The following is a 24,310-nucleotide window of genomic DNA, read 5'->3' on the forward strand; positions in this document are numbered from 1 at the left end:
CCAAGCACATAATTTATGACAAATCCTCTAACAGAGAGCAGACCACCACTGGGGTCCTCTCTTGAAAAAAAAAAAAAAGAAGAAGAAAAAGAAAGAAAGAAAAGGGGGAATTCCAATAACTTCTGCCAACAAAAGAAATGTGTGACCTGTTGGCATATGTTGAAAGGGACATTTGTCGATGGTGCTTGCTTGGGTATTTTTTGTGCTGCCAGAGAGGAATCTGAAGTTAAAACGACTTAACAGCTTAAAAGTTTACTTTGACTTATGATGGCACCCTTTCTCCCCAGCGTGTTTGAAACGTGCCAGTTTGCTGCCAACTGGGCACCCGGCACTCAGACCTGAATGAAGATGGCAGCCCCGAGGTGGTTGACAGTGACTCTGGGACATTAACCTCCTGGCTGCGGGGTTGGGGGTTCTGAAACGCGATCTCCGCAGCTGTAGTTATAATTGTTTTAGGTCGCATTGACCGGGCCTGTTTACGACTCTTAACAACAGTCTTAAAAAGTCCAGTGACATCTGTTGTTTAATTGTGAGTGTAAAAAAAAAAAAAAAAAAATCATTAAAGGAAGAGCCAAGAGATCAATTTTCTTGCTGTTTAAACAACACGGAGGCCATCAGGCGGCGGGGGAATGTTGCGACGCGACTAATTTAATCTCCCAAGTCGCGGCGCTGGTATGGACAGGAGGGGTGGAAGAATTTAAATAAAATAGCAGAGGGAGTCGGAGGAGCGGGGAAAGGAGGGAGCCGAGGATCAGAGAAATGGAAACACGGACTGGCAGCCTCCCAGCGGAAAGTGTCCTCAACTCGGCGTTAACGGCGCAGGGAGTGAGGGCCCCGCGTCTCCCGGGATGGACCTGGGGACAGAGAGGAAGACCCCGCGGTCGCCCCTCTCCGAGCGCCGGCACGAGCAGCCCCCAGAGCCCCCGAACGTGCGTCTCCGTCCGCCGCCACTTTTGTTCTCCGCTCGGGGCTCCGGGCCGCGGCGGGGCGGCAGTGCGCAGGCGCGGGCGGAGCGGGGGCGGGGCGCAGCGGGCGGAGGGTCCCGGCACCGCCCCCCGCCGCCCCGGCCCGCTCCATCCGGGCACTGCCGAATTAGCATCGTGCCGAGGCACAACTTTTCCGAGGCCCAGTGAGATACAGGCGCGCGCGCCGGAGGAAATATAGTCCCTGCCGGCTGGAGGCTCGCGCGGGAGGCGGCGGCGGCGGCTGGGCGGGCGCGCGCGGGGCTGCGCTGGGCTCCCGGCGCCGGGGGGCCATGCGCCGGGCCGCGCCGGCAGCCCGGGGACCCGGCGCAACTTGCTGGGCAGCCTGAGGAGTTGGGGCAGCCGCGGGCTCGGCGCCGCGGCGCCCGGAAGCCTTTCTTCCCCCTCGGCAGCCCCCTTCCCTTTCGGCCGTGGGGGAGGGGGCTCGTGTCCCCCCCCACCGAGCCCGGAGGCTGCGTCCGCCCGCGCCCGCTGTGGCTCCCGCGAAGCCGCGCAACTTCCCGGGAGCCCGGGCCAAAGTGAGCGCAAAGTGCTGCCCAAGTTGCCGGGATGGAGCTGCAGAGCCGGCCCGAGGCGCTCGCCGTGGAACTCGCGCGCCACCAGGTAGGTGGCCGGGGGCCGGGCTCGGGGCCGGGGAGTGTGTTGCGGGGCGAGGGGGTTGGAGGACCCGAGCCCATCGTTCTGTCTTCCCGGTCTCGGGATCTTCCAGGCTGGAGTTTGCCCCGGGGCGGGGGGCGAGGGAGGGAGCACACGCGCAGACCCCCTTCTGGGCTCCCCTTCGCCCGTCCCTGGCGCTGTCCTGCAGTTTGGGGGATCGAGGGCGCGTGGGACCCGAACCTGGCGTCTTAAGCGATGTAGGGTCTGCATGACTGGGAGGGTGCCTGGAGGGGGCCCCTTCGTGAGCCGGCCCTGGGGAGGGGAGTGCGAACAGCCCCCTTTCCGGCCTCCCCTCGGGCCCCGCGCCGGGGGCGAACCTGCCCGGTGGGCGTAAGTAGTTTTGGCGATCGCTGCTGGCGAGCGGCGGCGTGGCGGCCGGAGCCTGAGCGGGGCTCGGCGTGCGCGTGTGTGTGTTGGGGAGATTAGGACGCGACTTGAATATTTATGAGCTTTGCTCGACACGGACTCGCCGTGTTTACTTGGCTCTTTGTTCCTCCCCCCTCCCCCGGCACACACTCACACTCACTCGCACACGCACCCCGGCCTGCAAACTTGCACGGCTCGGGGCGCGCCGCCGGGTGGCCTCGGCCCCCGCCCCGCCCCGCGAGCTGCCCCGATGAGGCGGCAGCCACAGGTAAGCGGCCCCGCGCGGCACTGCCCGGCCGCCGCGCGTGCGGGACGCGGCCCGGGAAACTTGGGGTACGCTGCGGCCGGCCCCGCTCGCGGGGCTGCTGGTGGGGGGTGCCGCGGCCCGCGGGGCTGGGGCGCACCTGACCCCGGGCGGCCGGCTTGAGCCCGCTCCTCCGTGTTTCCGCAGAACGGCGACCTCAAGAAGCAGCTCCACGAAAGGCAGCCGCGGATCGCCGCGCTCAGCGACAAACAAGTAAGCGAGGGGATCGCGGCCCCCCCCCCGGGATGGGGCGGGAGGGTAGCCGGGCACTTTGGCGGCGCCCTAAAAGTGCCAGCCTGGGCGCCGCACGCTCAGACTTCCAGAGAGGTCTGTCTCCAGTTCTCAAAGTTCCCCACCCCTCCCCTTTCCTGGAAAGAAAGAGCCGGGTTCTCCGAGGCGGCGGGGAGAGCCGGCCCGGCGGGGGCCGAAGAGAGGAGCTCACTTAAAAGGCGGCGCGCGGCCCGGCGTCCATTTTGAGGTGGTGGACATGTTTTTGGAACGTGGCGATTTCTCCCGGCTCGGAGTCCCCCGCTTTGCGCTGAGGCGGCCGTGGGGGCGGAGGGGGGCGGCCGTGGGGGCCTGGACACCAAACTCCTTGGGAGCGATTTCTGGGTTCCGTGGCAAACCTCGTTTTGAAATCGTTCCTCGAGGCTCCCCCCGACCTTCCACTTCCCCAGCTTCACTTTTTATTCTTGGAACCTGACGCCAGCTCCCGGGGAACAAAAGAAAGGCGCCCCCGGGACCCCCCAGTTCTGCTCCAACTTTGGGCTCTGGGCGTTAGGTGTAGTTGGGGACACCTGAGAAGCTCCCCCGCGGCGGGGGCGCGGCCGCCCACCCCCCTCCCGGCCCCCTCCGGGGAGGAAAAGTTGTCCATTGTGACTTAGTTGCGCTGAGCTCAGCGCTCGGGGTTTCAGCACCACGAACAGATGCCGCCGCCGGAGCCCGGCCGGCCGCGCGCCCCCGCCCCCTGGCTCCCGCCCCTCCCCCGCTGCCCCTCCCCCGCCGCGCCCCCTCCCCGCACTTGCACGCCCGCCCCTTCCCCGCACAGCCCGGAGCCGAGAACTTTGAGCGGCGCAGCCAATGGCGCGCTGGGGGCACCGCGCTGGCGGGGACGGGGGCGGTGGCGCCCCTCCCTCCGCTGCCCCCTCTCTCCCTCCCTCCGCGCGCCCCGCCCCCGCCCGCGCCGCGCCCCCGGCCATCGATCGCGCTTCCTTCGGAATGCCGGCCGCAGCCGCCAGCGCCAAACTTGGACAGCTCCGGGCCCGCCCCCGCGCGCCCCCGCCCGGGCCGGCCCCCGCGCTCCCACCCCAGCCCGGGCCGCCCCATCGGACAACCCCTCCCCCGAGGGATTTTCTGGCGTAGGGGAGAGAAGTGGAAGAGGTTGGAGCGGCTGCCGGTGACCCTGGCGAAGGAGAAATCGGAGGCCGGGCGTTCGTGTCGAGTCTTTAAAGTTAAAAAGTGATGGGAGGGGGCGTGCGCGAGTGACGGGGGGGCCCAGGCTTGCTGAAAGGAAGGTGGCAGTGCCGCGGGCCGGCGCCTGGTCTGGGCCGCCGAGCTGGACGGGAGCCTTGGGACGAATGCACTAACCCCTTTCTGTCGGTGCCGCGGCCCCCCCGCACCCGGCCGCGCGCCCCCGTCCGGGAGTGGAAGCTTCCATTCACGCCGGAGGGGGGGCCCGGCGCGCGGCCCCGGCGAAGTCGTGGAGTTGGCGGGGGGAGGGGACCCAGGCCCGGCATTACCATTTTGATTGCTTTGATGCCATTTTTGGAGGGGGAGGGGTCGGAAGACCCTTTTCCGCAGAGCACAAAGCTGTTTAATCACTGTGTAGAATCAAATCAGATACTTTCTTTAAAAAAAAAAAAAAATCCGCCACCAGATCTGGTCCAGTGTGATAGCTGAGGGTTACTAAGCCCTTTTTTCACTGGCTAAAACGGCAAGTTGTTGACTCCGAGTAGCAGATTTAAAAGAGAGAGGAAAAAAAAAAATCCAGTAACCTAGGAGCGTTTATTGGAACAATGTCTCTTTATGTTTCTGCGTGGCAGTAGTTTTACTATTTGGAATGACTCTTCTGAGCTTGGGTTTGATCATTTCTGTATTGTAGCAACTATTTCAAGGCTGTTTAAATTTTTATGATGCTAGTAAATGAGTCGCTATTTATTATCTGTCATGCTGGAATTTAGATAAGCCGAAAGAAACATTTGAAAATCCTGTTTGAAGATTGCAGCAGCTTCGGGAAGGAGCTCTCCGACTCCGGGCTGCCTTTGCCTTTAAATTTGAACTCAGGGAAGGAGGCTTGCTTGCGAACTGACCTCCATCTTTTTGTGTGTGTGAGTGTGTGTTTAAAAAGAAAGAAAACAAGGAAAACTTTTGTTCTCTGGCCTTTTAGAAATGTTTCCCTTTTAAATGACTAAAAATAACATCGGGTAAGCAGCCAGGATTTGGCCTGGCCATTGGAACTTGTGTTTGTAACTGCAAAGGTGTTGTTTTTCCGTTTCCTTTGTGGCATTTTATATAACAAGGGCTCATAAAAGAGGGAGGGGAGGGGGCTGCAGCCGTGGTTCAGCATGCTAATAAAGCTGCCTTGTCTTTCCCGGGCTCTGCGTTGAAATCTTTCAGAGGTCACCTATGAAATGAGTTGGGTAGACTTAACATTTACTCCCCTCTCCCTCTCCTTGGGAGAGTTTGGTGGTGATTGGCAGCTAAGCTGGGGAATAGTCGATGAACAAGCACTTTGGAGGTGACTCTAGGCTGAACTAGGGTTTTGAAGAGGCTCCACTTGGTCACCCCAGAACCTGCCCAGAAGGGCCGAAATGGGGGAGTGGAGATGAAAAGGCAAGTGTGTCACAGTTTGCTTATTTAACTCAACAGAAAATTAAAGGCAGAATTCTTTGAGAGAGTTGCTTAGGGAAACGCTCATACTATCTCCACCTCCAGAGATGTTTTCTGTGCTGGAACGTCGGATACAAAGGTTACGTTTCAATTAAAAGTGCACATGTGGATGATGAACTAGATAGTAAAATGAACAGATGACCCCATTATCCAGGTCTGTTAGCAGTACACCAGCAGCGGAATCCTGTCGTTCAGGGCCCAACATCAATTTCTCATTGATGCCCTTAGCACAACGTTTTTCTCAGTTACTTTAAGAAACATGGACAAGTGCGTCAAGGTGTTCAGAGGACTCATAGTGGTAGCTTATTAAGTTCAGAGTAGATAGATAAAAATTTTCTGTGTAACTGTCTAGTTTTTGTCCTACCATGGGGGGACTAGGGAACAAACAGGAAGTGAATTTACATAGCATCTTGCTATTTGAAAATGAAGTTCATATTTTCCACTAAAAAAAAAAAAATGAGGCATCGGATAGTTGGTGAGAGCTGATGAGTTGTGGCCCGGCCCAGGCCAGCTAAGCTACTACCTTCCCAGGTGTGGCTGCACCTCGCTGCTGAGCTGTGATGCCCATAGCGGAGGGCCCTCTTCTTTAACAAGATACGATGTGTGAAGACTCCATTAGCTGCTCCAGTGGTTTAGGCCATGAGTTTGTAGCACAGGCAGAGAGGCAGTAACATTTTTATCTAAATTGTCAAGCAACAAGCCCTTCTGTGTAAATAACAGACCCAGCGTCAATACTAGGTGGGTGGGGGTCCCCTCTTTGGAGTTCCGAGCGCAGCATGTAGATGCCACGTGTGAGCTGGCATCTCCAGACCTGAACTGAATGCAGGTTCAGCTTTACAGTGGGGTTGGAAAGAGCCTTCTGTTTGAACCACAGTCCATGCTGCTCTGGTGTCACGAGAAAGACCCTGGAGGTGAGCTTGGGACCATGTGCACTGCCACAAGAGTCCATGGAGTTGATGAACTCTGGGTTCTGAGGGGCTGTCCCCGAGTGCAGCGGTAAAAATACGTTGTCTTCAAAGGTGTTGTGTGCGCCCAGCGCTGAGATGTGTCTTCACCGTGATTTACCAGCGGTGTCCAGCACTGGGGAATTGCACCTGAGAAGCAGCCACCGAATGAAGCTGGGGGGTTATCCACAGCCCCGCCCCACATTGTTTGCAGTCCTTTGGTACCAGGACTTTTGTGTTTTCCAAACTCTCCTCCCAAGCTTACTCTCCTCCAGAAAGGTGCATTTTAATCTCTCTAAAGTAAAGTGCCAGTTCTCATTGTTGAAATAGTATCAATATACATTACAGAAAAAAATCAGTGCAACTCCAAAAGCTCCACACTTAATACTGCTAGGGGAAGATTGTGGGAACGGGACAGCAAGGCCAAGCCTGATTTTACCCCTGCTTAGCCTGGCTACCACCTGTGTGGCCATCATCCCCCACCTCTCACACCCGCACTGCACCCCCCCCCCAGCCCCAACACGCAGCTGGAGTTTCCTGGACCCCTCCATCCCTTCGTCGCCCTGGGCCCACCCACCGCCATCTCTTACCTGGAAGATAGTGATAGCCCCTTCACTGCATCTACTTAACAACAATAACAAAACCGCTTTGTTGAGATACGCTTTCCATACACGCTTCACCTATTTGAAGTGTGCCGTTCAGTGGTTTTTAGTACATTCACAGATCTGTACAGCCTTCACTACCATCCATTTTAGAATATTTTTATTGCCTACCAAAGAAACCCCTTGGCTGTCACTTCCCTTCTTCCCTTTCCCCCTTCCCCAGCCTTAAGCAACCACTAATCTACTCTGTCTCTAGAGTTGCCCGTTCTAGGCTTTCGTATGAATGGAATGTATGTATGTGTGTGTATGTGTGTTTGTGTGTATATAAAATGACTATAGAGTATGATTATGCTATGTATATAGTATGATTCCATTTATATGAAATAGATATATTTACATCTTTTCGTGACTGGCCTGTTGCACTTAATGATTCAGGCTTCATGCAAGTTGTAGCACGTATCAGTATTTCACTAGCTTTTATGTCAGGACTTCCCACCGTGTAGAGAGAACTCATTCTGTCCAACCGTTCATCCACGAGTGGACGTTTGGCTTGTTTCCACCTTTTCCTGTTGTGAGTGGCATGCTGCGTCTACTCTGGGCCCTTCTAGTACATTCTTCCCCAGAGTCAGTGTCTTAGAATGTGAATGAGATCACAGTGCTCCCTGGCTCACAACCTTCCGGTGGCTTCCCCTTGCTCTTGGGATGAAACTCAGGGGCCTGCAGAGCCACAGGGATGGCCCTGTCCACCTGCTCTGCCTCTGCCCCTGCCCCAGAAGCTCCGCCTCGCTCCTGAGGGGCAGCTACAGACACCTGGAGTGCTTTCCTGCCTCTGGGGCATTCTTAGCTTTGCTTGTGTAGATCTCCCTAGATCAGCTCCTGTGCTAGACTGTTAAGCTCCCTGAGGGGTGCCTGCTGGGCTCCCTTCTGCCTATTCCCAGGGCAGGGATGGTGTGAAGATAGGCAATGATTTGTTAACTGTCCTAGGGGAGCCCCTAGCCTGCAGTAGGCCTGGAGCAAAGGGAAGATTTTGAAATCGTGTGTGTTGAAATGAGTGGACCCAGAGATGAATGAGACAAGCTCCCTGCCCTTGCAAACCCGACAAAAGAGTGAGGTGTGGAGAACAGTTTCAAGGAACTTCTGGAAAAGGGCTGTGAAAATCATGCTGCAGGAGTACCTGCATCATTGCTGGCCTGGAAACTGAGGACAGCTTCCAGAAGGGGGTTGCCTGGGAGATGTGTCCATAAGGCCTCCTGGGGAGTGGACGGGCAGGGATGGCAGCCAAGCTTGTCGAGGCAAAATGGCCCCAGAGAAACCCACAGTGGGAGGTAAGGGCGCTACTGAGTTTTCTGACCGTAAAACCATGAATGAGGAGGAGAGAGAGGGCAGAGAAGGCCAGCTGGGGCAGTGTAAGGAGGGTGTCACATGCGGGGACAGAGGGCCTAGAGTTGATACTGTGGCCTCTTGCTGTGCCCGGTGGCTTCTAGGGCACGAGGCAGGAAGGTGTGTGTAGGAGTGCAGGGGTGCTGAGGGCAGGTCAGAAGGGAGGAGTGTGAAGGATGCCTGGGCTCCCCAAGTGCGTGAGATACTTAGGTGTTTGTCGCCTGTGTGGGGAGCCTCTTGACAGGCCCCATTGTTGTGGGAAGCATGAGACTGGTGCTGGACCCAAAGCCCTGGGTGACCTGTACATACACCAGTCTGTGAGGGTGGGGGTTCCAGGTGACCCTCCCCCAGACTTCACCAGAGGTTCTTAGAGCCAAAGAATTAGTGGGGGACACCTCTGGAAGCCCCAGAAGGCAACTGAGTGGGTAACTCTGCTCGGTTGAAGAAGAGTGCGTGTGTGTGTGTGTGTGTGTGTGTGTGTGTGTGTGTGGGGTGTGTATGTGTGTATGTACATAAATGCAATTTATAGTTACATGTTTGCCAGTCACATTTTTATTTCTATTGATTTAATTTTCTTGGCCACATGTATATAATGACCAATATTTTTGTATTGTTATATGTCAATACAACATTATACATATAAAGCCTGTGTAATGTGTGTAAAATAGTTACTATTTTGTCTGTTACCAAAATGAGAGGAAGGACTTGTTTTTGAAGTCAGGAAAATAATTACCATTCTGCTGAAGTAAATTTTACTAAGGAAAGTGGTGATCAGCATTCTGTCATTTTGGTGACATTTAGGAGATAAAGAAGAATTCTGCTTTTTAAAGATTTTTATTAGAAAAGCAACACATGCTCATCGGGAAAGTGGCAGTACAAGTTTGAATATCGTAAAATGCGGGTCTCACTTCTTCCTGCCCCACTGTATCCTTGGGCGGGAGCCGCGGCCTCGAGGCGTGCCCATCAGAGGTGTCGGCAGATGCATCTATGATGTTGGATAAACACTTTCTCACACAAGTCCATGCACCAGGCATCACTATTCCCAGACCTGCTTTTCACACCTGACATGGTATTGTGGACGTGTCTTGGGAACAGCTCAGGTTAATTCCGCGAATGCGAAAGGAGTTTCCACCAGAAATAACTGCGGATATGGAAGTGGCGGTGGAGGGATATGTTGTGAGTGATGGTGACATCTCATCTACAAGGCTTTACACTTGCAGAGGGCTTTCACTTGATGTCTGCTCACAGCCCACAGCTGTTTTCACATGCAGTTGGGGAGGCAGGTGCGTCCACAGTCACCTGTGGAGGCTCAGTGAGGTATCTGTGTGAGGTGTCTGGCCACCAGGCTCACCCAGGCGGCAGATGGGACGATGTGCTATGCTGGGGGGTGTGGGGACAGCTGGGGGGTGTGGGGACAGCTCCAGGGAGGTGACATCTGCACTGGTAGAGAAGGTGGTGGCAGATTGCACACTCGCTGCCATGGCTGGCTGTGGCACTCTCTTCAGTGCGCCTTCTCTGTCCTCCTTGATAAGACGTCTTTTTATTTGATTGTCAGGATAATCCTGGGACTTGGGTCGGACTGGGCTGGTGAATCTTCAGGATGGATCAGAGGAGGGCAGCTTTCCGAGGTTGAGCCGCTTGGGACTGCCGTGAATGGAATTGTCAACTCTGCCCCCTAGCCCGGGGTGCCTCCGTGTCCGTCCCCTGCTCGTCTCCAGCTGGTCTCCCATGGTGTAGGGTACAAGGTGATGTAGCCAGAAGAGCAAGGGCCTCAAAGTCAGCACATGGGTTCACGGCCCCGCTTCCTGCGTCTCAGCTGAGAACCTTGGCCAAGCCATTCGGCCTTTCTGAGCAAGCTCCGTTTGCCAGCTGTGAAGTGGGGATGGGAATAAGACCCACTCACCCGGTGGTTGAGATGAAATCAGCAGATATGAAAGTGCATTTGGATGCAACGTGAAGGTGTTAAATGTAGGTCTGTTCCTAGAGATGAGGGTTGATTTGAACCACAGGAACCACCCCCCACCCCACCCGGGCTCTGACCCGAGCACTTTTGTCTTGTTACGTGTTGCCGTTGGGGAGGCGATCTTTCCGTGCGAGAGTGCCATGTTGCTTGTTGCCCCCGTAAAGGTTGACGATCACTATGCTGACTATGCCGCCTGCATCAGCCACTCCAAAGAGTCCGCTTTGATATCTTAGAATCTTAAAACACCTGCTGTCGGAACTGGACAACTGATTTCAATTAACTTTGAATTTTTTCAATGAGATGACTCTGATAATAACTTTGGTAGTCCCATGATGCCTCATTAGAGCTGCTGGCTCTGATGATTAGCCTTGTGATTTAGCAAGTTTTTCCTCCAATGCCTTTGTCTCTTCAGGAACCGAATCATGGGCTGTGTCTTTGATTTCACTTGTGTGAGCAGTGAACACACGAGGCTGCTACTCGCCCCACCTGCGGACACACCGCTGATCCTGAGGGTGCCACGCTCCTTCTTCAGCAGCTGAGGCTCTTGTGTGGGGCAGCGTCTTGGGGAGACTCTGGTCACCTCTAAGGGGTTAAGGAGCTTTGAGGGTGTCCGGTGGCCCAGCTTTGGAGGCTCTGCCCCCAGAGTATCCTCCCGAGTGCTGTGTAGAAAGCTTTTAACTTTGTCTCCGAGAGGCACATGACAAAGCGGTTTACAGTGCAGGCTTTAAAACTGGACAGACTGGAGTTCCCATCCCGGCTCCATCCTTTGCCGGCTCTTCCGCCTGGGGCGGGCTTTGCCGCTTTGGAGGCTCTGGATCCGTAGTTATAAAAGGAGATTGATAATAGTTAATGGCCAGCCAGGTAGCAGAGTGCCTGGCGCTCGGTGGGCACTCAAGAAACAATTTTCGAGAGGCCACAGGATTAGTGAGTGCTGCGTTAAGCTCTGGGCCCACAGGAAGTTCTCACGCAGTGGTACTGAAGACGGGTTCTGACACGTCCTGGCTTTCCTGTGGGGCGCTGGCTCTGAGCAGGTGCCTTCTGGTTCTCTCTGTGGACTGGCTTGGCCCAGAGAGGTTGAGTGCCTTGTTGAGATCACAAAGCTGGTGAGTAGAGAAGCTGTGGTCCAGTTCTGGACCATTGGGTGCCCAGCTTCATGACCTTAACCCCAACACTGGCACGTGTAGGGGGAGAAATGACAGTGTAATGGTACCAATATGAAAAGTGAGGTGTGGACTGTTACTCCAGGGCATACGGTCAGATAAAAATAAGTGGAGTTATGATGTTGGAGACGATCCCCAGCAAGTTAGTAACCGTCCCGGTGACCACAAGTGGAACTTTCTTTCCAAAGTAGAAGTCATAGAAGCTTCCTGGGGTCTGGGTCTGAGTCTGGTCTCTGCATCTCCCGGGAGCCTGGCTCTTGGCTTAGCACGGAGTGTGTGGCTGGCCGGGGACTCGGCGGGGATTGCGGGATTGCGGGGTTGCAGAGAGGAGTCTGCAGCGCAGAAGCCAAGCCCTTCGGAGCTGGGTGGTTTCCTCCTCCTCCCTCTCACTGGCTTGCATGCTGCTCTCCTTTTTATTATTATTGATGTTGTTATTTTATCCTTGAAGGTGGAGACATCTCGTTTTGAAGTGGTCTCTGTTCTCTGAAGGAACAGATATGCTTTCCGAAGACTGTTCTCTGTTGTTTTTGGTGGTGACTTCCTGTTCAGTAGTAGCAATCCCAGGGTGAGGAGAAACTGCTGATGCAGCTTCGCTCTGGTTACAGTCCCTGACTGCCAAGAGCGGGCATCCCTTGGCAGCTCTGATGGGCCGTACTATATGGTTTTTTACTTTGGCTTGGCACTTGTGCTGGTCTTCTTAAAATATGGCAGAAAGGAGGGGGTATCCACGGGAGATTTTTATTTTTTTTGCCCAGGGTTGAGTTGAACCCTCATCCTGAAGAGGGATGCCAGGGGCAGGCCAGGCTGGGTCCTGGTCTCAAAGTGGGGGTGTTGCAGCCCCTCTGGCAGCGATGTCCCGAGGACGAATGGGGCGAGCATTGTGCGCACTGGGTGTGATTCCTGAGGTGCAGCCAGGAAATGAGTAGAGAGTGCTGTTGTCAATATTACTTTATTAGCAATAATGCAAGAAACAGAAAGCCAGCAGGACCCCAGAGACATTGCCGTTGAAAAGCAGGGAGGCATCTGTGACTTTTTGTTGATACAGAGACCTCTGAGTTGCTTTTGGTCTTTGGACGGGTGTGCCCAGAGCTGGGATCGGCCCCTGACTTGGGAGTCTGTTGAAATTGAGAGGACGTGCCCCCTGCCGTGGCCTGATGGCTTATGGCTGAAGCTAAAAGCATAGAATGTGAGAACTAAGGGGAGCACCTCGGCCAAGCCCCTCATCTTACCTGAGGGAAACTGAGGCCCCGGTGGGGATTGGGGATTGCACCCAGGAATGAGATCGAGCCCCTGTGATTCCAGGTGTTCTGATCCCTGCGCTTCGCCCATGCAAGAAACCTGTTGTGTTTGTTTTCACAGTTAGATTCCCTTCACCAGAGTTTTCTTTCTGAAGCCGCTGGCCCCAGAGGGCAGCCTGTGCGTGAGAGTTGCTGGGTCCTGCACGGATGACCTTATGTGTGGACAACAGGACTGCCAAGAAAGGACCCTCAGGGCACCCAGATGTTTTCAGAACGGTTGCTCGACTCTCCAAGTAGTTGACTTCTGAATTGCCTAAGTAAGAGACGGGCAGCTTTGGCAGGGCACAGTGTGTTCCGGAATGGTCCATGCTTTGAAACTTACTAAATCAGATTGGCTGCAGATCTCCAGGTGTGGGTAAGTTTCTTCACCTTCTGTGTCCCTGGAGAATCAGGAGTCCCTGCAGCCGTCACCTAGCCCAAGTTTGCATATTTCTGTTTTCAGAGTCTGCATTTGAGGGTAGGGGCCAACTGTAGGCTTGTTAGGGAAGAGACATTCCCCAGAATAGGAAAGGAGCTGAGAGATAGTGGCAGCGGTTATGGAGGCAGCAGTTGTGCAGGCAGCAGTTATGCGAAGCGGCAGCAGAGGGGTCTGTTGGGACCTCCCTGAGGGGACAGCCTGCAGGCTGCCCCTGGGTGAAGCTGTAGTCAATTTGGGGAGAGGCTTTTTACCGGGGGAAAAAGAAAATGGCTGGAATGAGGCAGGAGAGGAGGGGAAGGCAGAGACAGAGAGGGAGAAGTGTTTCTCTTTGATGTCATTCAGGCGGAAAGCCAATCTGCACATGGAAATGAACTTGAAAATGTAATTAAAAATATATACATATTAGAGACTATGATCCAGAATTTAATGTGAGATGCAGCTCACAAAGTGACAGGTAGCATTTCCTACAATCAGCGATACTGAATCTCGGCTGTGATTAATGTGTCTCAGTGGTAATAAATGCACCACAGATAAATGCCGGAATTATTTGTTAAACTCCAGGTTGACAGCCCCATTGAATGCAAAGCTCTGTTTGCCCACATTGCCCACGCCCACCTCCCTGCAGCCAGTGCAAGAAGGTCCCCCCAAGAGCCTGGAAGGAGAAGTGACAGAACAGTTATTGGGGCCATCGTGGACTGAGGCCAGAGCCCTTGAGGTCATTCCAGCCATGGGCATGGGGAAGTGGCAGAAGTGGGCACCTCACGGGAAAGCTGCCAGGAGCCACCTGTGGCTTCCGTCTCCAAGTAGGAGCTGGGACTCGGTGGCCCAGGACCTTCAGCGTAAGGGACTGGAAAGGATGAGGGTAGTGGAGCAGTCTGTGTCTGAAGCCTTCTTGCGTATTCTCCGGGGTGTGACCAGATCAGGATGCTCAGCTGGGAGGGCCGCGCACCAGGCTCGTGAGCAGTGGGCAGAATAGGCCCTTGTGGTGGTCACAGACTCGGCGGGGAGACAGGTGATCGATGAGAAACACAATGCATGACATGGTATGATATACGGAGTGGGTTGGAAGGTGGCAGGTTTTGTGGTGAAAAGTAGAGCAGAGGAAGGGGTATGCACATGTATGTGTGTGTGCGTGTGTGCACACGTCTGTGTATGCTTGTGTGCATCTGTGTGTATGCACGTGTGTGTGCTTGTGCAGGCACGTGTGTGTATCTGTGTGCACACGTCTGTGTATGCTTGTGTGCATCTGTGTGTATGCACGCGTGTGTGCTTGTGCAGGCACGTGTGTGTATCCGTGTGTGCACGTGGGTGTGTGTGCATGTGTGCATGCATGTGTATATGTGTGCATGTGTGTATGCATGTATGCATGTGTGTGTGTGTAGGACAGTTGGCAGCTTTAGAGAGTGGTCTAGAGGGGATCAGAGAGTCAAATGGGGTGGGGACCGTTCCTGTCAGTGTGACTGACCTCTCAGCCTTGAAATCACCACCTGGCCTGAGTGTTTGAGAGGGAGCACCCCTTTCATGGGGCAGAATGTTGACCACAGATGGGAAGTTAGGTGAAGGCTGATTTCTGCCCTCAATCTGCAGGAATTCCCTGATGATAAGAGCTGTCTGGGCTAGAACTGGTTGTTTAAGGCCTTCGTCTGCCAAACCACCTTTCAATCAGTGCAGGAGAAGCGGCACCAACCAGCAGTTGTACGGGGAAGCCTGGCCGATGCTCCCTGACGCTGAGATTCTGTGATTCAGAAATCTTGAGACTCATCAGGGACTCTGTGGCTGTGTAATTACAACCTGAGGCTCCCGACCTTGGCAGGGATGGCAGACTCCAAAGCTGTGGGCCGGCGAGTGGTCCTGCTGAGGGTTGGGCACTGCAGAGACCGAGCCCCTCAGCTGGGGGCAGCATGGCCCAGCACCCTCCTGTTGTCATGTGGCATGGGCCCTGTGCCGCCGGCTCCTTGGATTTTTCAAGAGAAGCCAGAAATGAAGTGTGATGTTTGGAAGTGGGCAGTGAATTACAGCCTTTCCACATATCCATGGGCAGAAGGGATGCCCCTGCAGATCGAGGTGACCGTCGCCTCTGCGACCATCTTTGAGCCTCTTGCCATGTCCCCTCCGCTGTGCCCTTGACACCTGGCTCCTTCATCTGCATTGTCTGGGGCCCGGCGGAGGTGGGCAGTCCACCCTGACCTCAGGGACAGAGTCTGTCTTTCCCTTGGATAGCTCTGTCATGCGGCAGTGGTGGTGGTGGTGGTGGTGGGGGGTGTCATCTAGTAATTTCTTCCCTCCCTCATTTCTGTCTCCACTCAACATCTCGCGAGGTGCCGACAAACCGAGTGCTGAATGCAGTGACTGAGTCAGACTCAACCCGTTGAGATTCTAGAACCTTAGCATCCCAAAATGCAAAGAGTCTGTGTTGGTGAGTCCTGAGATTTGAGACCTTGGGTCTACAACGGTCCAAGCTCCCAAGGTTTAGCGATTCTGCAGTCCCAGAGTGAGCCCCAAACTCCTGGGAGGGAAGGAGCCGATCACACCACCGGAGTGCCTCGGGGCTCCTCGAGGGTGTTTATCTCTCATTTAGATAAGTAAGTGGAACACAAATGCATTTCTGTAAATAGAGTCGTCCCCCAGCCCCCCACACGCTCCAGCCCCAACCACTGCCTCGTTGGAGTTATTTTATTAACGTGTTCTGCTGAGTGGACTTGAATGGGGAACGCAGCCTCTCATATTGTGGATCTAATTATAAGCACGAGGGACGGTACCAAAGAAGCGGCTTTGAAGGGAGAAGAGTCTGGCAGCTTGGTTGAAAATGTCCTTTAATGAACTTCTGTGGCACTTGTATCTTAGCAACACATTTTATTACATCCTGGTGCAGCTGGACTTGCTATACAGTAATTCATCCCCCCTGCACCTCCCCCCGCCAACCTTGGCAACTGGAGGGAGGGTTGTGCCCACCCGCTTCCCCAAGGCAGTGTTTGCACCTCTGCTGCTTTGTTTAGTTGATGAAAAAGGCAAACACAGCTCTGAGAGCCGGGGACCTGGCCGGGGACCTGGCTGGCTGAGTAGAGTGTATGAGCTGGGCTGGAGGGGTTGGGCGGTGGGCGGCCTCTCAGCCTGACCTGCTACGAGTTCAGATGCCATCAGATGCCACCACTGCAGGCTGCCATGCAGGTCTGCTGATTCTCGCCCTGGCGCTCCCCAAGTTTGGGTATTTTTATCTGGACTTCTTTCCCGTAATGACACTAATTTGGATACTGCGGAAGTGGGGACATTGGCACATCTTTCATCGCAATCAGCAGCCTGTATGTAAGTGGGGGTGGGGGAGTGTTGCTGAGACGAAGTGGGCGCCAGGGGAGGGGAAAGTGGGTCTGAAGCTCTGGGCCAGGCTGCCCAGTCCGGCCGGGCTCAGCTGCGTGTGAGCCCAGGGGTTGCGGCCGGTTACTTTTCTCTGTGAGCCTTAGCTTTCTTCTCTGCTGTGTGAGTGTCCTGTGGCCGCCGTAACTGATCCCCACAAGCTGGGCAGCGTAAAACAGCAGAGTTCATTCTGTCACTGTTCTGGAGGCCAGAAGTCTGAAAGGAAGGTGTCAGCAGGGCCACACTCCCTCCGGAGGCTCGAGGGGAGGCCGCGCTCTTGCTTGTGCCAGCCCCTGGCGGCTCCTGGCAGTCCTTGGCTTGAAGACAGCCCTCCAGTCTCTGCCTCCGTCTACACCTGGCTGTCTTACCTCAGGGCCTGTCTGGGAGTCTTATAATTCACCAGTCATGGGATTTAGGGTTCACTCTAAGGCACAATGACTTCAGCTAACTAATTACATCTGTAATGATCCTATTTCCAAATAAGGTCATGTTCCGAGGTTCCAGAAGGATCTGAATTTTGAGGGGACACCCTTCAACCCAGTACCTCTGCCAGCTGAAGCTAGTCCTGCCTACCTCAGATTCAGATTACGGGTATGCCCCGGGCTGACCCCGCATCAGGTGCCTTTGGCCCAGTACGTGGGTCCACTCCCTGTCCTTCTCTCATAGCCAGGAGCTGAGGTGGACAGACTGTGAACCCGTGCTCCTTCCCGAGCGGTGGGATGGCAGGATCTTCGGAAACTGTGACCGGGCAGGTGGTTTGAATATTTGAAATCAGGACCGTCTCAGAAAAGCTGGGTGCATCATTTACTCTAGTTTGTGGCTCTTCACAGGCAGAAGGTTTGACATTAGGTTGTGTGTGTAGTTTTGAAAACCAGCCAGCTGAGAGTTTCACCCTGATTTGTTTTCATCCAGTGGCGAGGAAAGGATGCTTTAGAAGCGCAGTCGACCTGATAGGGATGCGCGTTCTCCTGGGTGCACACACAGCTTCCTTGGTGCTGTTTGGCCTGCAGGAAAGTAAAGAGTCCCAAGTTGCTCATCTCCACGAGCCTCGATTTTTCTCATCTGTAAAGTGGCTAAAATGAAGGCCCCTGTCTCCAAGACCTGTGGTAGGGATTAACTGCCTTGAGGAGAAGCATGTGTGTAGACTGCACCTTGCCGTGTGTGTGTGGGTGGTTCTGGACTCGCTGTTCTTGGCTGTGGCCTCTTCTCCGGTTGACCGGGAGGCTGGGATCTGTTTCAGCCTCCCCATCATCTGGGCTGTGGGAGAGCCCTTGGGTATGGGAGGATGGAGCCGGTGCCGCTGTGGTGGGTGAGTGTGGACAGGCCTCTGCTGCCTTCACTTTCAACAACACAGAGGCCTGCCATGATCCCCCTTTTAACGGAGAGGACACTGAGGCTGGGCAGGGTGTGATGGCTCACCTGAGGGCTTGTCTCTGAAGCTGGAGTGTGAACCGGCTTGGTCTGGGTCCCGTGTCCCTGTGTTGTCTATATGTTAAACTGTATCCCAGCCAGAATGGAGCCCAGCCCGCCCAGCCAGCGAGTCCTCCCAGGAATCCCAGCGAGCTGCCGGCCCCACCCCAAGATGCCACACATGGATGTGGTGTTTCAGGTTTACGTGGCTCCTGCCTGGACCTGATGCCTTGCGGTCCCTGGCATCTCAGGGAGTGGCAGAGTGGAGGTATCCCTTCTGACCAAGTGTGAGGACACAAAGTCCTGTGCCCTGTTGGACTTGGTGGATTTGGGTAAAGCTCAGATCTTCCTGAGTCAGTCTGTGTCTGTAAAATGGGGACGAGGCTCTACTGCCTGCCTTAGAGCGGGGTTGCAAGGCTGAAATGAAGAGAACCAGGGAGACCTGGGATGAGGCCAGCAGGATCGTGTGAGCAGGGTGGGTAGGGTCCCAAGAGCCTGTCTGTGGGGTCACCATCAGGTCGCCACTCCTGTCCTCCTGTTCTCCACCCCACCACATCACTCATTCTTACGCCTACTGTGTGCTGGGTGCTTTACACGTTGTTCGGTCCACGGAAAGTGGGGCTGGAGCTCTTCCGTGGAGGGTGGCGGCCAAAAGCCAGAGCCGGCCTCAGGCTGAGTTGGTGGGGACCCTGGCCCTGCTGCCCACACGTGCACATGTAGAGGTTCAGTCCCGCATGTGGAAGACACACATCGCCTCTGCTCTTGCCTCTTAGGTGTGTTCCAAGGTTTGATGTGGGTGACGTGCTCGGCAGTTGCCTGCTGTGCTTGGCATCAGCCAGCAGTGGAGCAGGACTTGGAAGGCTGGCCTGGGACACTGGCTGGTGGCTCAGGTAGCCCTGGCACCACTCTCAGTGACTCGCTCCGGTTGCCCTGGCGTTGAGTACGTCCACGCTGCGGTGCAGCCACAGTACCGCGTCCCTGTCAGTTCCTCCCGCGCATTTCATCGTCCAGTATCCCTGGGCAGTGGCAGCCTCTGCAAAGTGGCTTCAAGGGGGCTCTGTTCAAACACTCCAAGGATCCTCCCCTGGCAGGGGCATGAATGGTGCTTTCTGCAACTTCAGAGGGCATGGAGAGAAGGGATTAACACAGAACTGAATTTCTGCTGAACTTAGAGAACATCTAAGAATGCACTGAGAGAACAGTCTGCCCTTGAGGCAGTGCGCTCCCTGTCACTTATGTTGGTCAAGATAAGGGACGTGGCTGGGCGTGGTGTCTCACGCCTGTAATCCCAGCACTTTGGGAGGCCGAGGCAAATGGATCACGAGGTCAGAAGATCGAGACCATCCTGGCTAGCACGGTGAAACCTGTCTCTACTAAAAATACAAAAAATTAACCAGGTGTGGTGGCAGGTGCCTGTAGTTCCAGCTACTCGGGAGGCTGAGGCAGGAGAATCACTTGAATCCGGGAGGCGGAGGTTGCAATGAGCCGAGATCGTGCCACTGCACTCCAGCCTGGGCGACAGAGCGAGACTCCGTCTCAAAAAATAAAGAGAAGGGACGTTTGCATCTGGGGTGAGACCTGGCCAAGTGTGCTTCCCCCATGTCCGGGTCTAGTTTCTTTAATGCCCCCAAATAGTCCATCTTGTGACCCAGCCAATAGCTTCTTTAAAAAAGCTGTTTCTTAGGGTACACAGTTGACTCATTTACTAAATGTGTTTTTGGAGGAGACCAGAGAAAGTGCAGACAAGAGTTCTCAGCAGCCCCTTCACCCTCTAAAGCCAGCGAGGGCAGCCATTGTCCCCTGTGTCCCCAGGTGAGTCCTGCTTATGGGGCTGGATGGACCAGCGGAGCTGAGAGTCAGGTCTGGCCAGCAGGCCAGTGGAGGGAGGCCAACCAGACACAAAACAGAGGTGGAGACAGTGGCCTCCACAGCTGGGCACAGGGTGACCACCCCAAGGTCCTCTGAACTCTGTGAGAGGTCCCCAAGGTCGTCTGCATGGACTGACCCTCCATGGGTGTCCTGTCCCCACAGAGAGGACGACAGCATCACTCGCCATCTGGGGGACGCCAGGCCCGTCCCTGTTCTCAGCCTCTCCTTGGGTCTCCTGGGCCGAGGCTGTGTGAGCCTCTGCCTCCTTCCCTGGGGGAGGACGCTCAGTGGGATCGTCTGTCGCAAGTCCGCCTGTCGTCTTGGTTGTTTTGTGTTCCGTTTGGCTGACATCACTGAAGAAGGAACCACTGCACTCTGTGGGTTTTCCAGGCGCCGGAAATCCCTTCCCCTTTGCACGGGTCCAGCACCTGGGAGGGGGGAGATTCATGCCGCACCGTGGAGTGGCCAGGCTACCCTTTCTTTTACCCATTTTAGGGAATTCTTACTAACGTGCACATCAAGCTTTTTTGCCTTCTCAAAGAGGGTTTCCTCGTTTGAACTTGATCCCCTTGGTGCACAAATGCTAAAATTACGAGTGTTAATGACTGAAGGATGCCCTAACCTGAATTAAAGCCCAGGTTGCATTTCTCTGGACGGTTTTGGAGACTGCCCTGCCCGATGTGGACGGGACCCTCGTGGCAGCTCGGGAAGGCGGATGGGGCGGGGCTTTGATTCTCGCCTCACGGGCCTGGGCATGGAGGAGCCGAGGCAGCAGTGCCCACCGTTGATGGCTACACCTTCCAAGGTGGTTCAGGGCTTCCCCTGGCCACGCAGTTAGCAGCCCCTGCCTTTTTTCCTCGGTCACACTCCTGGTTTTATTAAATAACATTTACCCAAATTTTTATTGCAGTAAAATGGACATAACATAGAACTTAACCATCTTCACAGTTTTTAAGTGCTCAGTTGAGCAACATGAGATACAGTCACGCTGTGTAGTCATCACCACCATCCGTCTCCAGAATTTCCTCATCTTCCCAAACTGAAACTTGGTACCCATTAAACAATTATCCTATTCCCTTCTCCCCCAGCTCCTGGCAGCCGTCATTCTACTTATGTAAGTGGAATCACAGAGTATCTATCTTTGTGCAACTGGCTTTTTTCACTTAGCGTAATACAGTGAATTTATCTTTTTGCCACTGGCTTTTTTCACTTAGCAGAATATCCTGTTACTTAGCATAATTCACGCAGGTTGTAGCTCGCGTCAGAACTTCCTTCCTTTTTCAGGCTGTGCAATATTCCACTGCTTGCATGTACTCCATGCTGTTTATCCATTCATCCATCAGTGCATGTTTGCGTTGTTTCCACCGCTCGGCTGTTGTGAGTAAAGCTCTTAGGAACGTGGGTGTGCAAATATGTTTGAGTCCCTGCTTTCTGTTCATTTGGGTATCTATGCGGAAGTAGAATTGATGGGTGGGCCTTGTGCTTTGCTTCCTGGGCAAACCCTCAGTGGAGAGAAGCCTGAAGGGTTGCCTGTGTCATCCTCTGGGAACATAGTCCAGGGGTGACCGTGTTCCATCAGTCCTGTGTCCATGACTGTAGGAGCCATGGTTTTGACATCACATCCTGCCAGGGAATTTGAGTGCCTCTCTGCTGGCTTCCCCCAGCCCCTGGTAGGCCTCTGTCCAGGGGACATGGGCACGGGTGGAAGTGGAGGCAGCGGCAGCATTCATGGAGCCCGCTGGCCCCTTCGGTGTACACTTTACGAAGGGCATGCCTGTGCTCGAAAGGAATTCTCCCACTAGAGATTTACATTGGCATTAAACACGTGGACATTAAAAATGTAGCTCACGGCTGGGCATGGTGGCTGACGCCTGTAATCCCAGTACTTTGGGAGGCCAAGGCAGGCGGATCACCTGAGGTCGGGAGTTTGAGATCAGCCTGGCCAACATGGTGAAACCCCGTCTCTACTAAAAATACAAAAATTAGCCTGCTGCAGTGGTGTACGCCTGTAATCCCAGCTGCTCAGGAGGCTGAGGCACGAGAATCGCTTGAACCCGGGATGCGGAGGTTGCAGTGAGCCGAGATCACACCACTGCACTCCAGCCTGGTGACAGAGTGAGACTCTTGTCTCAAAAAAATAAAGTCCAGTTCTGGTGGCTTGTGTAGACTTTATATTATTATAGTGATTCGTTTTCTTTATTTCCTCTCTCAGGATGATTAGTTAGCAAGGGACCGATTCCCTCGTTCCTCATTCGTTAACAGTAACTAACGTTTGTATAGCAGCATCTCAGATTACTGGGTATTGCCACTTACATTAGCCCATTGGATTCACATTTCACGGGTTTGAAAAGCGAGGTTTGAGGGCTGGTGGGCCTTTTCCATGGCACCCACAAATAAAATCCAGCGTTTTCTTTGGAGGAGGCCAAGCTGAGATTGGAGGCAGCTTCCTGGAGCCTTCCTCATCACTCGCACACCACTGCCACTTCCAACTTGTTCTTTGAATCCAGGGTTTGAGAAACATTCATGTGGAGAGTCCCCCGAGGTCTCCCGACCAGCCTGCTTTATCTGTGGCCCTTCAGACTACGGTCCTGTGATCCGCCAGCCTGCCCTGGGCTGCGGTGAGTTAAGCAGCCAAGGCTTGAACACTGTGCCCTCCCTGAAGTACATACCTTGAAACCTCACCCCGAGGTGATGGTATTAGGAGGTGGGGCCTTGGGAGGTGATTAGGTCCCAAGGGCTACACCCTCATAAATAAGATTAGTGTCCTTATAAAAGAGGCTGAGGGTGTCTGTCTGCCTTCGTGAGCACACAGCAACCAGGCACCATCTTGGAAGCAGAGAGCAGCCCTCACCGGACACTGTTTCTGCTGGTGCCCTCCATGTGGACTTCCCAGCCACCAGAACTGTGAGCAGTAGACTCCTGTTGTTTGTAAATTACCCAGTCTAATCTTTTGATGTAGCAGCTCCAAGATGACCACAGCATATGCCACTGCTAAACTTCCACAGTACTCTTCTCTTGATGTGCAGGAAAAAAGACGCAACCTGCAGACCTTTCTCAATTAAACTTTTTTTTTCCCTGGCATTCATATTTCCTCAACCTTTGGTTCTCAGGTTCTAGCAGAGGACAAAATGACATCATAAGCCTCAGACAAAAGTTTACAGTTGATTATGACTGTTTTGAAGACTTTGGTGGACTTCTAGTTATTTTTTTCACATGTAGCTAAAAGAAGTTATATTTTTTTCTTCCTTTCATTTCCCTTTTTCCTTTCCATTTCCTTTTGACAGGCGCGTGCAGTGGCATGATCTTAGCTCACTGCGGCCTTGATCTCCAGGGCTCAAGCAATCCTCCCACCTCAGCCTCCTGAGTAGCTAGGACCACAGGCCCATACTACCACACTCGTCTAATGATTTTTTGCAGAGACAAGGTCTTGCTATGATGCCCAGGTCGTAATCTTGAACTCCTGGGCTCAAGCCATTCTCCTGCCTCAGCCTCCCAAAGTGCTGGGATTACAGGTGTAGGTGCGCCATCATGTCAAGGTGAGCCTTGAAGTGATATTTTCTGTAGTAAAGTTTTTCCTTGATTGTATCATGGGATTAAATATTAGTTCATGGTATTCTGCAAAGATGCTATCCCTTGACTCTGCTTCCTAAGTAAGTTTGACAAATGCTGACCAAATACTCCGGGGATTCCCTGTTAGTCATTCTTACTGGTTGAGTTCTCTGTGTGACGGGGAGCTCACTATCTCCAAAGCAAGTCCACTCCAGGCCTGGACACCGTGGATCTTCAGGGTGGCCCACCTTATTTTGGGATCCGTCAGTTCCTGTTCTTCCATCCATCTACCCACCTGCTGGGGGAGACCTTTATAATCTATGGCCTGATAGTCAATGAGGGATGAAGGGTGAGATAGAGAGGAGAAGGAGGGTGGGGGAGAGGAGAGGAGAGAGAGAGAGAGAGAGAGAGAGAGAGAAAGAGAGGAGACAAGAGAGAGTGTTGGGGGCTCCATGGATTTAAGAACTATAAACCTCAATGCCTGCCCTCAAAGGGTTCCTTGTCACCATGAGGAACAGCTGGGGTCCCGATGTAATGATCATAGGTGGTAGCTGCCAGTGCTCTGGGTGGTCAAAGGACCATGGTATGTCTTGCTCTGAGCTCTAACCCTATGCACAGCCTCCCCAACTTCACCTCTCAGGTCCCACGTTGGACCCTTGTTAGTTTCGTGAGCTTGAGCCTGTTATAAGCACCCTTGCACCTCTGTGCACTCACGTGCAAGATGAGATGATCGAGTGCACGCCTTGTGGACCTGGAAGTGTGAAGCAGAACCGTGACTGTTACAGCTTAGCGTGGGGCCTGGTGCCTCTCAGCTTGGCCATTACCTTCTGCTGCTGGCTTCAGAAACATCGGTCTCCCCGGGGGTCCCACTGGCCTTCCTTCTCATCTCTTTGCTAGTTCCCACCCTCATCTTGCCAGTCTCACCTCCTAAATGTTTTCATTATTTTTTCCTGCTGCTGCCATTATTCCTTCACCCCGCAGCAGCTTTCACTGGAAATATTACAGCAGCCCCCTGACTGGTCTCTTTACTTCAGCCTCTGTCCACTACACCGTGACCAAAGTTGTTTGTCTCAAATTTAGCCTTTATGTTACTCTTCTGTGCGTAAACACAAACTTTCATTCCCCTCGGCCAATGGCAGTAGTTTCTAATGTCTTCTTAGCCTCTCT

The 24,310-nt window shown here is 54.0% G+C and overlaps 1 protein-coding gene across 2 annotated transcripts in view; it reads left to right on the forward strand.

Annotated features, from left to right (window-relative positions):
- The first annotated feature begins 1,083 nt into the window (after window positions 1-1,083).
- PHF21B (PHD finger protein 21B) overlaps window positions 1,084-24,310 on the forward strand; it is a 134,739-nt gene continuing 111,512 nt past the window's right edge. The window contains exons 1-2 of one of the 2 annotated variants that reach the window (XM_007976053.3): window positions 1,084-1,586; window positions 2,458-2,523. In XM_007976053.3, the coding sequence (XP_007974244.3) occupies window positions 1,533-1,586; window positions 2,458-2,523 (120 nt within the window). In that variant the 5' untranslated portion in view covers window positions 1,084-1,532. Of the gene's footprint in view, window positions 1,587-1,870; window positions 2,275-2,457; window positions 2,524-24,310 lie in introns of those variants that run through there. The other variant, XM_007976056.3, reaches the window with a different exon arrangement.

The sequence above is a fragment of the Chlorocebus sabaeus genome, chromosome 19 (assembly GCF_047675955.1).
Source record: "Chlorocebus sabaeus isolate Y175 chromosome 19, mChlSab1.0.hap1, whole genome shotgun sequence".
Lineage (NCBI taxonomy): Eukaryota > Metazoa > Chordata > Mammalia > Primates > Cercopithecidae > Chlorocebus > Chlorocebus sabaeus.